The 16950-nt window shown below is 36.4% G+C and overlaps 1 protein-coding gene across 1 annotated transcript in view; it reads left to right on the forward strand.

The window, feature by feature from the left end:
• The window catches only part of CSMD1 (CUB and Sushi multiple domains 1), a gene marked incomplete at both ends in the record, with an annotated part of 1174241 nt that overhangs the window by 1104224 nt on the left and 53067 nt on the right, over positions 1-16950 (forward strand). Inside the window, 2 exons of the mRNA XM_084285255.1 lie at positions 1901-2074; positions 5986-6159. Of these exons, the coding sequence (XP_084141381.1) occupies positions 1901-2074; positions 5986-6159 (348 nt within the window). The remainder of the gene's footprint in view (positions 1-1900; positions 2075-5985; positions 6160-16950) is intronic.

Consider the following 16950-nt stretch of genomic DNA (forward strand, 5'->3'; position numbering starts at 1 on the left):
AGTGTTAAACAGCACATCAAACAACCCCATTCTATCAGTGGTCATGAGCATCATGTCCCTATTCTCTTGTCTCCGAATGAGTACTGAAAGTGCTTAGTGTAGTTTAAGTTGAAATTGTTGGCAGGTGTAATTAATCAATGTCACTAAAAAAAAAAATTCTTCCCTGTAGTCAGTAAAGATAAATAGTTTCCTGCTCAGAAGCTCTGTTTCCAAACAGAATAAAGAATCTAGAGAGACTAAGATTATTGCTTAGCTTCTTTAATGCCAAGAGTGCCATTACCCTAGAGTAATCCGTTCTGCATTGTTTAACAGCCACTGATAGCACTGAGGAAGAAACAGTGCTGGTAGACGTTTTGTCCTTTACATACTTCCATGCAGCTGGAAAAGGTGATTATTTCAAGTATAGTGATCAAATTGAAAACCAATATAAAGAAGAGTTTATTATAATTTTGATGTGAATTTAGAAGCGCGTTAAATATAACAGTTTAGCTAAAAAACAACTGAAGATAACATAAAGGTGGTAGCTATTTGGAAAGAATGAACACAAGTAGAATCAGTTTTTGTGATTGATTACTAAAATGCATTAATAAATAAAAAATAATTGTAGAAATTGGAGCTGAATGATACGAAATATTTGAGCATAACAAGATATACTTAGATTTTATTTTTAGATTTTTTTTTAAATGTCTGCTTGGAAACCTCCTTTGTATGTTGCAGCTTTTAAATTAGAGTGAAGAAAATTTCCAATAGATACAAATAAGGGCATTTATGGCATGGTAAATGAGGTAATATAGCTAAATGTGCCATTTATACAAATCTGAAAAAATGCAGTATTTTTTTCTTTTGAAAGCAATAGATTGTGATCCCATGGAATGTTTTATTTTATTATTATTATTATTTTTAATAATTTATTATCTATATTTTAAACTTTGATTGCAGTCTTCTAATGTCTGAAGACCAGCTATTGAGAAATCAGTTATCTGTTGGATACATAGAATAACAGATGCTACATTTACACTAAAGAAATAACACCTTGACATGCAAATTAATGAAACTTGATCATATCACCTCTTAAATTGTTAGAATAATGCCCGGACTAATGTTATCCAAGACAATTTCTAAGAACTGTTCAAGTTAGCTTAAACCAGTATTAACCCTGGTAGGCAGCTTGTTAGCAGCTGTGCTAGTCTGGGGGGCAAGAGATTTTCGGTTTATGAATACAGACTGTGCTGTGCTGGTTGGCCTCTGCCAGAGAATGGCCCCAATCATGCGTCATTATTTAGTAGAGACTTGTTCACAAAATCCAAGGCAAATCACAAACATGAGCACTGTGAAGATGAACATGAACACTATGAAGAAATAATGGGGGTCTGGAAGATAAAAAAAAAAAAAAAAAAAAAAAAAAATAATTCACAGTTCTCTGAGGACCAAGGCAGGCTTATTAAGGAAAAGGTAAACTAATATTAATAAAAAAAAAAATTACCCATTTGAAAATTGTCCATTTTGTAGCAAATCAACTGAATGATTTGTAATTTCAGACATTCTATATGCACCAGATATTCTTCTGACAAATTTGTCATTTCTACAACAGAATTTGCTGTCGTATATATGTATGTATGTATGTATATATGTATGTATATGTATAACTGTCTATATGAAATTTTCAAATATCTGAATGATTACCTCTGTCACCTTGGAAGAGTAGAAGGAATGTCACCTGCAGTTTTTATACCCTAGATCTTGTTCTGCTTGTTCCCAGATCCACTACTATATGCTCTTTGACTCTATTTTTTTTTTTATTGAGAATGGGAATTATTATTTTTTTCATATCAGCATTTTTGTAAATGTTGTCAAGATTTGTAAGAATTTGTAGTTTTGATGGATTGCTCTTCTATTGTAGCTGGTCACTGTGGTTCTCCGGACCCAATTGTAAATGGTCATATTAGTGGAGATGGATTCAGTTATCGTGATACTGTAGTCTATCAGTGTAATCCTGGCTTTCGACTTGTTGGTACCTCTGTTAGAATTTGCCTACAGGATCACAAATGGTCCGGACAAACTCCCGTTTGTGTCCGTAAGTATAATTCATTTTTCAGTGAATATTGCTATTACCTTTAACCTAATTAAATATTAATGGTGGATGAGATGTTCAAAGGTATTTGAATTATGTGTTAAAAACAGACGTTTTTTGGACATATTTTCAGTGATGAGGGTCATTATGATAATCCAATCCACTTTCTAATTTAGCACAGGCTGACTATCTGTATCCAGTAATGTCTGATTTCTGTTTTTTCGGAAGAAGGCTGACAGGCATTGAAGTGTGTTGGACGGCAGGCTGCACCTTAATAACTTTATCTATCTCTTTCTCCCTTTTTCTCCAGGTGTAGCTTCTTTGTCAAGTGTCATCTTACAGAGCTTCTCATATATTTTTATTTTATTTTTTTTAGTAAGAATACTAATGGTCTAATTTTTTTCTTTGCTGGGTAAAGCTGGAATACTGTTCTGATGGTAACTGCCCATTTTTCCAGGTTGGCCTAATATTTGTCAGTGCAAACCCAGGCCCAGGCACAGTATTGGATTATACTGCATCTGTTAGAAAAATATTGACTTCTTTATTCTCTCTTTTGTCTTGTTGCTGTTGTTCTTAATTCATCTGCTTTTGAAAATCTCATAATTAATTATTTATTTTTTTAAGTCAGTCCCACTCTAGTTCCTTCCACATTTGTGTGGCAGGTCTTCTGACATTTTCTGAAGAATCAGCCATTTAATCAGTCAAGTCTGATTCCTCTGCTTATTATTTTGCTACTTTATTGTATACTAGCAATTTTTTATTGTTTTTTTGGTCTTAATAAAACTCTCAATTTCTATATAATCTTGGTTATTTTTAATGATCGTTTACATCAGTCATTTCTTTTTTCTTTCTTTCATTTTCAAGATGTCTATAATTCAGACAGAAGTATTTTATTTTTTCACACAGAGTCACTAAGACAATCATTTTTTTCTGTTAAAGATGTTAGTATCTTTGTTTCATTGCTAAGAAAATATATTACTGAGAAGTCATTAGATTTCGAAATGTTCAGTACTTTCTTATTTCAACCTGTATACAGCTGCAGGAAATATCTGCTGAATGTCATTGTCCTCTTAAAATCCTATTGATATCTTCAAGTGATTTATATTCATCAAAGGAGAAATGCCACCAGCTTGTGTTATTGCTTTTAGTGGATTAATTTTACCATGCAGTGAACAAAATCCCTTCAAAAGAAAGGGGCAAAGCTGGGAGGGGTGAGGGGAGAGAGTCAGTTCCTTCCTAAATTGCTACTGTTATTACTGTTCTGAGAAGAACTGGCAGTAGTTTCTGTTTGTACAGGCTGCCTAGCAGCAACATGGCTTTATTTTGCTTATAACTGTCAAGACTAAAGAGCTGTACACCCCTTCCCTCACCTCCCCTTTTTTGTCAGCAACCAAGCTTCAGAAGATTTTTCCACTTTTATTTATTTATTTCTTAATTAAAAAATCTAGTAAAAATGTCTCAGCTATTTCGGAGAGGGAAAGTGGAAGCATGGTGCTTACCAGTGCTAGAAATGGGCTCACTAATGTAATACTGAAAAGGTCCTCTGACTAAGGAGTATGAGTCAGACACTAGAAATATACCAGGGGCACCATAAAGATGCTACAGTCTGTACCCCTGAAAATCTACTATGAGTTGGGCTACATTTTGTGATATGTTTAAAGGTTATGCATCCTTTCATATTTGTAATTGGTTCTTCAAAAAACATTATCTAAGAAAGTATTCAGAGTACTCCACACATTACTCTTTTATCTTCATTTCCTATGCTCCTTTATCTTGCACAATTTTTGACACAAGTGTTTCCCTACCTCAGTATTGGGTAATCTATTAGACCATACTTTGGCTAAATATATTCCCAAAGATCTATTATCTTTATCAAGTGAAGTGAACTCCCAAGTTATTGGGAGTTAATGTGAAAAGTAAAGATCTCTGATTAGTTTTTTGTGAATAACAGCACAACAAAAATCAAAACAGTGACTTTCTTTACTAAAAATATAAACTGTATTAATATTAAATAAACCTCTTAGTTATATAGCATACTTCAGGGTCTAAGACTGATACTGTATTAAAGACTTGAGAATATACTTGGGAGTTTTATTACTTTAAATGGATATCTCTTTGCTACGTTTCCAGTATCCACATGACATATTTAGGACATAAGCATATCTGTATGCATGGGACAGTTCTTTGTATAAGACAGGGAAAGGGAACAATTTAGATGTCATAAGAACACTAGGAATAATCTTTAGTTGAAATGTGTTGGGTACTACTTAGGTAAACAATATTAAGAGTTAACTGTATACAACCCTAATGATGATTGGAAACACTATAATGCCAAACTATCCCCCCCCCCTTTTTTTTAAAAAAAATTACAAATATGTTTCTAAGTACTTGCTACTGTGTGAATTCAACTACTTCAGTGCTGATCAATCAATAGGTCAAGGATATCTATAAAACTAATGGAGCAATAACAAACCAGATCCTGTGACTAGGGTCTCAGAATCTGAGATCTTTAGTGTTTTGGGAGGCATCAGAAAAAACAGAATCTGTAAGGAGTAATGACGTCTAAAGAGGATCTGACCCACAAGAATATGTTTTTGTTGAAAACTGAGCAGAATTATACTTCATTATCAGAATATTTATACAAGACCTACATTTTGTATTGTAAGAACCCATGGCATAGAATTTGTTCAGGAAACTGTATAAACTTTATGGTGATAGCACTATGTAGTTGAATAGTTTGTCATATAGGAAAGACGGTGACTACAGAAAATATTTTAGGAATTGAAATTTAATAATCTGTAACAGTCAAAAAATGTACCAGCTGCGCTAAAATAAAGTAGATCCTGTGCATATACTCACATTTTATTCTGATGCTTAGGGTATCATCTTCAAATGCTGCAAATGGAATAGTGCAAAAAGGGGCTTAAGTGACTGAAATAGATTTATTTTGCAATTTATGGACTAAATACTAATCTGGATACAGGAAGGTGTCCTATGCAATTTTCAAAGATCAAGTATTGTTGAAAATACTATTTCATAACTTAACTCTGTGGTAAAATAAAAGAAAACATTAAAATTATATTTCATGTGTCAGTTCAGTAAAGAAAAGAAAAAATAACTAATGAATTAATTAGAAGGTATACCTGTGAATAGGATATTTACTTTAGTATGATAGCCATTATCACCAGCACAATGTTGAAAAGCTGCATATATATATATCTTTGACTTTCTTATTTTCAGTTGTCGGTACCTATGGTTTTATTCTATATTTTTCTGTATTATTTTGATGTCTGGTCATGTGGAAGGCTACAGCTTAACCATTATAAAATATATAAGTATCATGTAAGCACATCAAAAAACACATAATATGCATAATGGGAATGATTTAATCCCAACAATGATATCTCTACTGCCAGAAGAAAATCTAATTAAAAGGATTTAAACAAAGCAACTCAACAATTTTTGAACAAGAATGCTTTGGAACTCCAGAATGTTCTGAAGCAATACTTGAATTCAATCTGTTTTACCCTACTAGATTTTGAATCTTGCAGGTTTTTTTTGTTGTTGTTTTTTTTGTCTGTTTTAATCTGCATTATTGGGATATATAGTGCAGTCTCAATATTTTTTAGGGTATAGTACATGTCAGTAGGGTGTCAAAATGCATATGCATATAATTATTTATATTACAACTTTCACCATAAGGTAAAAAGTAGATTCTGAAAGTCTTACAGAAAAATAGACATATTTTCCCCTGGCAGTTAAGTTCTCTGTATAAATGCATCATATTTTTTCTTAAACTTCTTCCATAAATATAGAAGAAAATTTCAGAAATAAAAACAGCTCCAACCTGCAAGTGATTCCATGAAACAGTACCTTTCAGTTAGTTGCTAACATGCCTATTTTTCTTTTAACAGCAATCACATGTGGACATCCTGGGAATCCAGCTCATGGAATGACTAATGGCAGCGAGTTCAATTTAAATGATGTTGTAAATTTTACTTGCAACACCGGGTACTTACTTCAGGGTGCTTCTCGAGCACAGTGCCGAAGCAATGGGCAATGGAGTAGCCCTCTACCAAACTGCCGAGGTAAGAAACTTTTCTGTTCATTCTCTGTTCTCTAATGACTTATTTCAGGTATTATCCTTTAAGCCTGCCTTCAAAACACTGGGATAAAATTCAGAAAATGGACCTTCATGACCTTGTTGCTTTCTTTATTTGAGTTTTTACATTTCTATATTGGAAAAAGGAGTAAGCTAAGTATTGGGGAAACCTTGGGTTTTCAGTATTTGACCTCAAAGATTTCAGACTGTAATCCCTAACATTTAGATTAGAGACACATAAAGTCTACTTTATATCACAAAAGTTATATTACATCAATAAATCAGTCAGCTATCTAGCCTGACTTACCTGCACTGGAAGTTTCCATAAATGGTCAGTTACTCCTATTAAGAGATAGTTATGTAAATGAATATTCTTGCAACAAAACACTTTCTTCTGTATTTCTTATTTATGGCCACTGTTTTATTTGTTTTCCTCAACCTTTTTCTCTAGTTGCAGAATATGAAGCTAATATTAGACCTTTATTGAGATCTTTATCAGACCACTAATATCTATTCATTGCTCCACTATTTTGATATTTTATGCCCCAAAATAACTTGTACTGGTGTAGTAAATGCTTTCTCAATGCCCAATCCAGTAAGTTGCTGATAATAAATAATAATATGGTGAAATGTTTTCTTCTGAATCACTAAGTCAGAAAAGATACCTTCTTTTGTAAAACATGCAAATTTTCAGAGAGGTGAAAAATCTCTCTGAAAAAACGGAGGGGTGAGTCATATAAGATATACTGAAAGATCTCTAGAGCCTGGAGAAAAGTTTTTGAGATTTTGTATATAGTTTAGTGGTCTTTTTGTGAACTCTCCAGAAGGAAATTGATTGTAACGAGCCTAACTTAAAAATGTTATAACCCCACTGTTATGTCATCTAGCTCCATCTTCGCTTTAATGCCCACCCATAAACTCCTCATCCATCCCCAGGCAGACTTCCATTCATTCCAGCTGGTCATTCACATAGAAGACTACATCCCATCCTTGTCTCCCTTTCCTGTACTTCCTAAAGAACCTATATCCTTCCAATCCAATAATCCAGTCCTGAGAGCCACCCCACCATGTCTCCATGATCCCAATAAGATCATAGGCGTGCAAGCATACACACACCTCAATCATCTTGTTTGCTCCTCATACTGTGTGAGTTTGTGTACAAGCACTTAAGAGGGGAAAAAGCAGCGTGTTTGGTTCATAGATGGGATTGGGGGATTTCTCCATAATGAAGCCTTTTAGGCATTTATTTGGTAATCTGCAAGTGTTGAAGGTGACCCTGTTTAATCCCCATTTTGTTGATTTTGTGATCCTTCCTTATCCCATCAACCCATGCCCTTTGTTCAGCAACCCTGTCTGTTACTCTTTCACAGGGCTGCTGGTTATTCTTTCCCTCCACTCTCATACTAAATTTAAAGCCTTCCTTATGAGGTCATCCATCCTACTGGTGAAAATATCTTTGCCCTGTGTAGTGAGCTGGATCCCACCTCTCCAAGCAGATGCTGATCTGCAAACAGGGTCCCTTGATCATAGAACCCAAAACCCTGTTGAAAACAACAGTTCTGTAGCCAATTATTGACATGACAGTAATGCACTTTCCTGGCACCATACTTCACTGGCAGGATTGAGAAAGAAAAACACCAGCCAGGCCTCTATGCCCTTTTCTATTGCTCTCAGAGTTGTGTAGTCACCTTTGATACTGTTCAGGTTTCACCTGGCTCACATGGAATAACAGAAGGGGTTAGTAATCAGAGGGTAAGACAAGCTTTGGCAGTCCCTCCACAATATCACAGGTCTGGACTCCCAAGCAGGCAGCAAGCCTCTCTAGTTGAAAGGTCATAGAATCATAGAATGGATTGTCTTGGAAGAGACCTTAAAGATTGTCTAACTCCAACCCCCCTGCAATGGGCGGGGTTGCCAGCCACTAGATCAGGTTGCTCAGGGCCTCATCTAATCTGGCCTAGAACACCACCTGGGATGGGGCATCCAAAACTTCTCTTGGCACAACTCTTTCCAGTGCCTCACTACCCTTACAACGAAGAATTTCCACCTAATGTCTAATCTAAATCTATCCTCTTTTAGCTTAAGACCATTCCTCCTTCTCCTATCATTATCTACCCAAGTAAAGAGTCCTTCTGCATCCTTTTTATAAGACCCTTTAAAGTATTGAAAGGTGGCAAGGAGGTATCCCCTATCCCCTTCTCGAGGCTGAACATACCCAGCTCTCTCAGCCTTTCTTCAAGGAGAAGTCAAGTCAACAGATGGGTCCCTCTATCCCCTTCAGCAGGGAATCACCTGTTATTATGACTCCCTGTTTCTCCCTGGTGCTCTTGTGTGGTTTAGGGTTAGGTGGACTAGATCCTTTGCTTGAAGACACATGTGGCTTCTCTTCAACTTTGAGGGTGGTAAATCTATTTCATAGGTGTAAGCCTTTTAATGGGTCAGGAACCTTCTTCTTGGTGCCAGAAGCCACCAGCTTCCATCTTCCGTAAAATCATAAAATCATTAAGATTGGAAAAGACCTTTAAAATCATCTGGTCCAACCATCCCCCTACTACCAATGTCACCCACTAAATCATGTCCCTAAGCACCAGGTTCAGTCTTTCCTTGAACACCCCTGGGGACGGTGACTCCTGGACAACCCGTTCCAGTGCCTGACTGCTCTTTCTGAGAAGAAATGTCTCCTAATTTTCAACCTGAACCTCCCCTAGCCCAACTTAAGGCCGTTCCCTCTAGTCCTATTGCTAGTTACCTTTGAGAAGAGGCTGACCCTCAGCTCTGCACACCTTCCTTTCAGGTAACTGTAGAGAGCAATAAGGTCTCCCCTGAGCCTCCTCTTCTCCAGACTAAACAACCCCAGTGCCCTCAGCCTGTCCTCATAGCCCTTGTGTTCCAGGCCTTTCACCAGCTTTGTAGCCCTTCTCTGGACATGTTCCAGGGACTCAATGTCCTCCTTTTGCTGAGGGGCCCAAAACTGAACACAGTACTTGAGTTTCACCTTCTCCAGAGGTTGCACTTACCTTAATCATGGGGGTGAACATTTTGTGCTTCTTTATTGCAGTTGTCCTTTGTAACTTGTCTTTAATTGCTGAAGGAAATTGCAGTCAGTAAAGTTGTGCTAAGGATACTAACATTGGGACTAAAATGATGTAATCAGTTCAGTTCAGTTATTGTCAGCTTTATTATCTCCACCTGTTGGCTTATTAAAAATCATATTTTATTACAGTGGTTGTTCCTAAGAATAATAATTATCTTTGGTGATTAGCTCATCATATTATTTGAGAGATAGCTAATGCAATTTCAAGCTCAGTATGTGTGGAATTAGAACTTTCATTCTCATTAAAACAATACAGAAATGGCAATTCCCTCAGTAACTACCCTCAGAATTTTTTCAAGTGACTTAGCATAGCAACTTAATTATTGAGGAGAAACAGGAATTAGTAAACTGTTCCTATTTAGGCTCATGTATCTTTTTTTTCCTTGTATACTATTTTGTATCACTAAACTTCAGTGAACACAGTCTTCTGTCTCATCGGTGAAGCATTTTTTAATTTGTTAAAAATGAAGCTTTTTTTTTTTTTTCATATATCTAGCAGTTTCAGTCCGAGTCTGCTCCATTTGACTGTCAGAGGCAGTTACATGGTTTTACTAAAGCTAGACCCCAGCTACAAATAAAATTATTCAGATACTTATATTGAACTCAAACGTACACATTTATTTAAAAAATAATATAAGAGAAAAAGAAAGGAAATTTATGAAAAATGATGTGAAGGCTAAGAACATTATAAAAATAAGAATGGTGTTCTTTCAAAGGAATGCAGTACAGACCAGGCTGGTTCAAACCTCTGTGTCAGCCATGCATGTTCCCAAAGAACACTTCTCTGCTTGCATCTCCCTTGTTTAATTCTAGCTGTGTATCTGGACAAAGGAGTCTTCCCTACTGTCTCCCTAAAACCTCCTGGCATAATTACATTTACATCATTTCACTGTGAACAAAATCTGATACACCATTTATGAAAATTTCTTATGAAATCATAAGGTTTTATGAAATAAAATATGCTGAAATGATAATTCTACATCCATAATTTAAAAAAAAATAAATTGCATGTATCAAATTTAATTTTAATTAATTGTTTAGAACTTAACCTAAAGGAAGTAATAGCACTTCTGGCACATACCTTTCCTTCTAAAATTGCCTTTAACTAACAAGTAAAAAATATTTGTATTAAAGTTCATTGTTAATGATGAGTTAAGAGTTTGTGTACAAAGGGAGTAAATATTCCAGCCCCTTGAATATACTGCTGGGAAGGGATTGATGTCCCTAGCAAACCTGCATCATTTAATTCAACAGAGATTTTACATATGACCTTTCTTTCAAACCTCAGTTGAATTCACTTGAGTCAATAATGAACTTAGTTTCTCTTCACTGAGACTCTGTATGCAGTTACTATAAAATACTGAATACTGCTGCAGGCTATTGCATATGATTATTTTATTTTATATAATTTTATATTGCAACAGAGTTACTGTCTATGCACAGGAAACATGGATATTTTTAGTGAATAAAGGTAGGCAGTTCTTAGGCACTCTTATAGTGATATTATAGCTGCTATGTATTGTGTCATTAAAAGGTTAACTAGCAAGTCACAGGCAGCAAATTTATCAAAGAAAGTATGTTGATTTTGTTTTTTTTGCCTGCCAAAAAAATAACACGCACAAAAGATTATATATTATATTTATATATAAATAAATATTTATATATTTATATTTATAAAATATTTATAAATATAAATATTTATATTTAAATATTAATAAATATAATAAATAAATATAAAAAATATAAAGTAGCATATATAATCTTATATATATATTTATATATATATATTTATATATATAAAAATAATCTTTTATATATATTTATATATATATTTATACATATATATAAAAGATTATATATGCTACTTTAATGCCATGTGATAAAAACTCACATGAAACAAATACATGTTTGTATAACCTATTGTGAATTGTAAAGCACTTAATTGCTCTGCAGCGGTGTTTCCCACCACTCTATAATGTCATTACTTTGATAATTTCACAGTGATTTCAGTGGTAATAGACACAATAGATCAGTTTGCTGCTGTTCTGGCAAACTGTTTTGGTATAGTGGTTAAAACATTTAATCTGTTGAAATGGGATCCCTGTAAAGTATTTTTTAATATGGATTTTGGATGTCTTCTGAGGTAACATGATCACCAAACCACCTCTGTCTTGGAAAAACTTACGTTTCTACTGTTTCTTTCATGAGAAAAAAAAAAAAAAAGCAAAACTCATTGAGATGTTGGGATACTTCAAGATTTAAAAAAAAAAAAAAACTGATTTTTAATTACTGAAGCAATTATATATTTTTTTATTAATTTTATAATATATTTAACATTTGTAATAGATTTATATGGAATGTTGAGTACACTGAGATATGGTTTCAAAATCATAATTTCTGAGGTAGGAAATCTTCACTCCACATGGACTGTACCTTTGTTGTTATTTATTTGATAAAGAGCATCTCAAATAGTCAGCTTACTTGCATTTAACCTGGAATCAAATGATACTTGAAAAATTCTGATTGCCATGTTCTGTTTGGCAAATCTGGCTAAGCAGGACTTGATGCAGCCTGAATATGCAGTATCGCAGAACTAGCTATGAAGATATCAAATCCTGAAACAAAAATGTTCAGCATGGAATTTTTCCCTCAGCAGCTTAGAACCACTTTTCATTTTGTCTTTGGACAGAAAGCTGATCTCTGCACTTTGTTTCACAGTATGTTTCATAATGGTTGGAAAGCTGCCTGGCGGAGAGGGACCTGGGAGTATTGGTTGATAGTCAGCTGAATATGAGCCAGCAGTGTGCTCAAGTGGCCAAGAAGGCCAGCAGCATCCTGGCTTGTTGTCGTGGTTTAACCCAGCGGGCAGCTAAACACCACACAGCCGTTCGCTCACAAGAAACAGTGTGAACAGCAGGTCTAGGGAAGTGATTGTCCCCCTGTACTCAGCTCTGGTGAGGCTGCACCTCGAGTACTGTGTTCAGTTTTGGGCCTCTCGCTACAAGAAGGACATCGAGGTGCTTGAAAGAGTCCAGAGAAGGGCAACAAAGCTGGTGAGGGGTCTGGAGAACAAGTCCTATGAGGAGTGGCTGAGGCAGCTGGGCTTGTTCAGCCTGGAGAAAAGGAGGCTCAGGGGTGACCTTATCACTCTTTATAAGTACATTAAAGGAGGCTATAGTGAGGTGGGGGTTGGTCTGTTCTCCCATGTGCCTGGTGACAGGACGAGGGGGAATGGGCTAAAGTTGTGCCAGAGTTATTTTAGGTTGGATCTTAGGAAGAACTTCTTTACTGAGAGAGTTGTTAGGCATTAGAATGGGCTGCCCAGGGAAGTGGTGGAGTCACCATCCCTGGAGGTCTTTAAAAGATGTTTAGATGTTGAACTTAGCGATATGATTTAGTGGAGGACTTGTTAGTGTTAGGTCAGAGGTTGGACTAGATGATCTTGAGGTCTCTTCCAACCTAGACAATTCTGTGATTCTGTGTTAATTACTCTTAACCACTGAAATGAGAACTGAACCAGATGGTCTTGTCAGGACTCTGCGCTGTTGATGGCACTGTAGGTCATTTTTTCATATATTATATTATGTCTGAAGTAAGAACTGGTATGTTAAATGCCACACTTCATCACATCTTCTAGAATGCAAGGAGTTGTAAGAAGGAGCTTATCTTGCTCTGTTTTCTTTGCTTTGGTATCTGATAAACTCTTTTATTGCTTACTGCTGGATAGGCTGCACCGATGGGCTGAGGTCAACTGCATGAAGTTTAACAAGGCCAAGTGCCGGGTCCTGCACCTGGGTCGCAATAACCCCAAGCAGAGCTACAGGCTGGGAGAGGAATGGTTGGAGAGCTGCCAGGCAGAGAAGGACCTGGGAGTGATGGTGGATAATCGGCTGAATATGCGCCAGCAGTGTGCTCAGGTGGCCAAGAAGGCCAACGGCATCCTGGCTTGTATCAGGAACAGTGTGACCAGCAGGGCTAGGGAGGTGATCGTCCCCCTGTACTCAGCTCTGGTGAGGCCGCACCTCAAGTACTGTGTTCAGTTTTGGGCCCCTCGCTACAAGAAGGACATCGAGGTGCTTGAGCGGGTGCAGAGAAGGGCGACGAAGCTGGTGAGGGGCCCGGAGAACAAGTCCTACGAGGAGCGGCTGAGGGAGCTGGGCTTGTTCAGCCTGGAGAAGAGGAGGCTCAGGGGCGACCTTATCGCTCTCTATAGGTACCTCAAGGGAGGCTGTAGCGAGGTGGGGTTGGTCTGTTCTCCCACGTGCCTGGTGACAGGATGAGGGGGAATGGGCTAAAGTTGAGCCAGGGGAGTTTTAGGTTAGATGTTAGGAAGAACTTCTTCACTGAAAGGGTTGTGAGGCATTGGAACAGGCTGCCCAGGGAAGTGGTGGAGTCACCATCCCTGGAAGTCTTCAAAAGACGTTTAGATGTAGAGCTTAGGGATATGGTTTAGTGGGGACTGGTAGCGTTAGGTCAGAGGTTGGACTCGATGATCTTGAGGTCTCTTCCAACCTAGAAATTCTGTGATTCTGTGATTCTGTGATAAGGCAGTTTCAAATTCATAGTCATTGTCAGGAAAGTTTGTATGGGTATTCTTTGTTGCTACTATCCTTAGAATCTGATTTATCTTCTTGTACATGTGATTAAAGAACTTTTCTCATTTTTTAAAAAAAGATATCTTTAAGAATATCTTTTTTGAAGAGCTTAGTTAGACTTTTTATCTTATCAGGAATCTGGTATTTGTGAGGAACTGTCAATTTCATCATGTTTTCTTTACTGGGTAAATAATTTGAACCAGTAGTAATATGTTCCACTCCTTAGTTCACAAGAAAAATAAACTTTTAGATGACAGCTGATAGAAGGGTGGGAGAGATTGGGACTGACAACTCATTCTTCTCATTCAAAGTTAAAGCAACTATGAATTTAAGCAATTTTCCATCCATGGTGGTATCAAGTATTCACATAAGCTGAGAAAATTTTGTGTTGTGTTTTGTTTTTCCAAAGCCAGAAGCCTTTGTTGTTGAGACTTTGGATATTAAATACACCTAATCTATTCATGTTGGTAGTATATTGATATCTTTCAGAAGGATATTAATTATTATAATTTGCATCTTATTTACATTTTGTAAATAATGAGGAGGGGTGCTATGGGAGATGCCAAACAGTATCTTTTTACCTGAAGCTGGCAGAGACAGAGGATTTTAAATGACTCCTCTCTGGAACATTACCTGCCTGGAGATCTGCATAAGACATCTGTTGTGGTTTAGTCCTGGTAGGCAGCTCAGTACCACACAGCTCACACTCCCCAGATAGGATGGGGGAGAGAATCAGCAAAGTAAAAGTGCACGAACTCAGGGGTTGAGATAAAGACAGCTTACTGTGTAAAGCAAAACAAGTAAAGCAAAACAAGGAATTCATTCGCTGCTTCCCATTGGCAGGCAGGTGTTCAGCCACTTCCAGGAAACATGTTATCCCCCTCCTTCTTTACCCCCACTTTTATCTCCACTTTTATGGCTGAGTGTGACGCCACATGCTATGGGACATCCCTTTAGCCACCTTGGGCCAGCTGTCCTGGCTGTGCCCCCTCCCAGCTCCTGGTACACCCGCAGCCTCCTTGCTGGCAGGGCAGCACGAGGAGCAGAAAAGTCCTTGGCTCTGTGTGAGTACGGCTCTGCAACAACTGAAATATCAGTATGTTATCACTATCGCTATTTTCATCCTAAATCCAAAACACAGTATTGTGTGAGCCTCTACAAACAAAACAAAACAAACCAAACAAACAAACAAAACCCACTCTGTCCCAGCCAAAACATGACAACTTTTCAAAAGATAGTAGAAATATGTTTTGGTGCAACTGAATGGATTTTCACATGTGGAAAACAATGCTCTGATTAACAAAAACCTAAAGAGAAAGATTTTAAGACATGCTTCTGGAGTTGGTACTATTAAGACAAAAAAAATTACTGTGTTGATAGTACATGTACATATATGCCCTCAAATGACTACACATACAGAGAGCACATCTAAAAAGTACTTAGGATGTACTGTAAGCACTTAAGATGTGTCTGAAAGCAACACCAGAATTCATGCTTTGTACAGAATAGCAAGCAAGAAGTGAGCAGTTAACTATATCGAGCAATTACCAGTTTTGTGTATTGTTGACTTTACTATGAACTTTACTAAAATTCCATAGGCTGGAAATATTGTAATCATGCTTTTCCAAGCAGTGCCTTCCTTTTCTATATTAATTCCTTAGGATTTGTCATAAATTCTGAGTGAATTATCTACTTTTATTCATTTTGAGTAGCAGTCTTTATACGTGTTCTAGATACCAACAGTAATGCAGTACTTTTCAAATAAAAAAGTTTAAAAACATTATTGATCAGATATCAAAGTTTAAAAAAAAAACTTAACATTGTTTCTGTCAAGGAAAAAAATGGTGAGAAAGTCAGAGAAAAAGAAATGAAATACTGTGAATGATGTACGTTTTGATGATCATTCAACTTTTTAACAGAAAACTGCCTAAGGGACTCTGACAAATTCTTTTCACTTCTTTGTCCTTAAGGGTTTGAATCTACTCAGTGTGAGGTTCTGAAGTCATCAGGGCAGACTTAAAGCACTCTCCAGCTTTTCTCAACAGACTAAATTGAGAGTGCCAGAATTCATTTCCCATGTAACCCTTGACAGCTGTCATTGAGAGAAAGCAATCTCCTACTCTCACCATGATTTACAACTGAGTCCTCAGGGTGAAAGGCAATCAGGGAAACTACTGCCTTAGTTCTGTATGCCAGCCAACTCAAATTCTTTTCTAAAGTACTCCTTACTGCAGCCCTTGTTAGCCACACCACTCTCATGTATACATATTTAAAAATCTTTAGATGGTGTTAAATGATACCACAAGCAAAAATGTGGTTATTTTTTAGTTCAAGGGATAGTATTCTTTTACATAATCACTTTATCAGAGTTTTTGTATTCAGGTATAACTTCTTGCAGCTATATTGTTGCACAATGCACGTGCATTAAGTTTTACATTCAGTGACTATTCTGTATTTTATTTATCACTTACTTGGCTAAACAACTATTACTGGTACAAGAATGAGCACTATCACACAGACAGATTGATTCTTTGGGACTATAACAGTATTTCTTGAACACTCCATATTTCTGATCTGTACAGAAAATTAAGTTTTTCTGTTCTGCCTGTTGTGTTTCAAAGATAACCCAGTAAGAATTGCTTTTGGGTAGCTTTAGGGCAACATATCATCATGAAATAATGGTCTCTTTTCTTAATTTCTATTGCTGGCTTCACAGAAGCTAACTTGGCAGGCTTACCCATTAAAACTAAGTTTCAATTTTAAGAAGTTATATAAGGGGCATCTCTTCTGAATATATATTATATGGAAAATCTGGGGAAAGACTTGAGTAATCCACAGGATGGAAAATAAAATGAGAAAAATTACATTCCTCTATGAATGTGCAAAACCTTCAAAACATGTGTGATTTCTTTTTCAATGTTCTTTGGATTTTTGTTCTATTTGAATATAACATTCTGATACTACAATTGGAAGAATTTGGTCAAAAAGTTTTAAAAAGTTCCGTTTCAACTGAACCAGTATATATTTGAGTGCAATATAAATGTTTACTAAATTGCACTGGGAAAAAAACATTTTTTTTTAATTTGTA

The sequence above is a fragment of the Netta rufina genome, assembly GCF_964035555.1.
Source record: "Netta rufina genome assembly, chromosome: 3".
Lineage (NCBI taxonomy): Eukaryota > Metazoa > Chordata > Aves > Anseriformes > Anatidae > Netta > Netta rufina.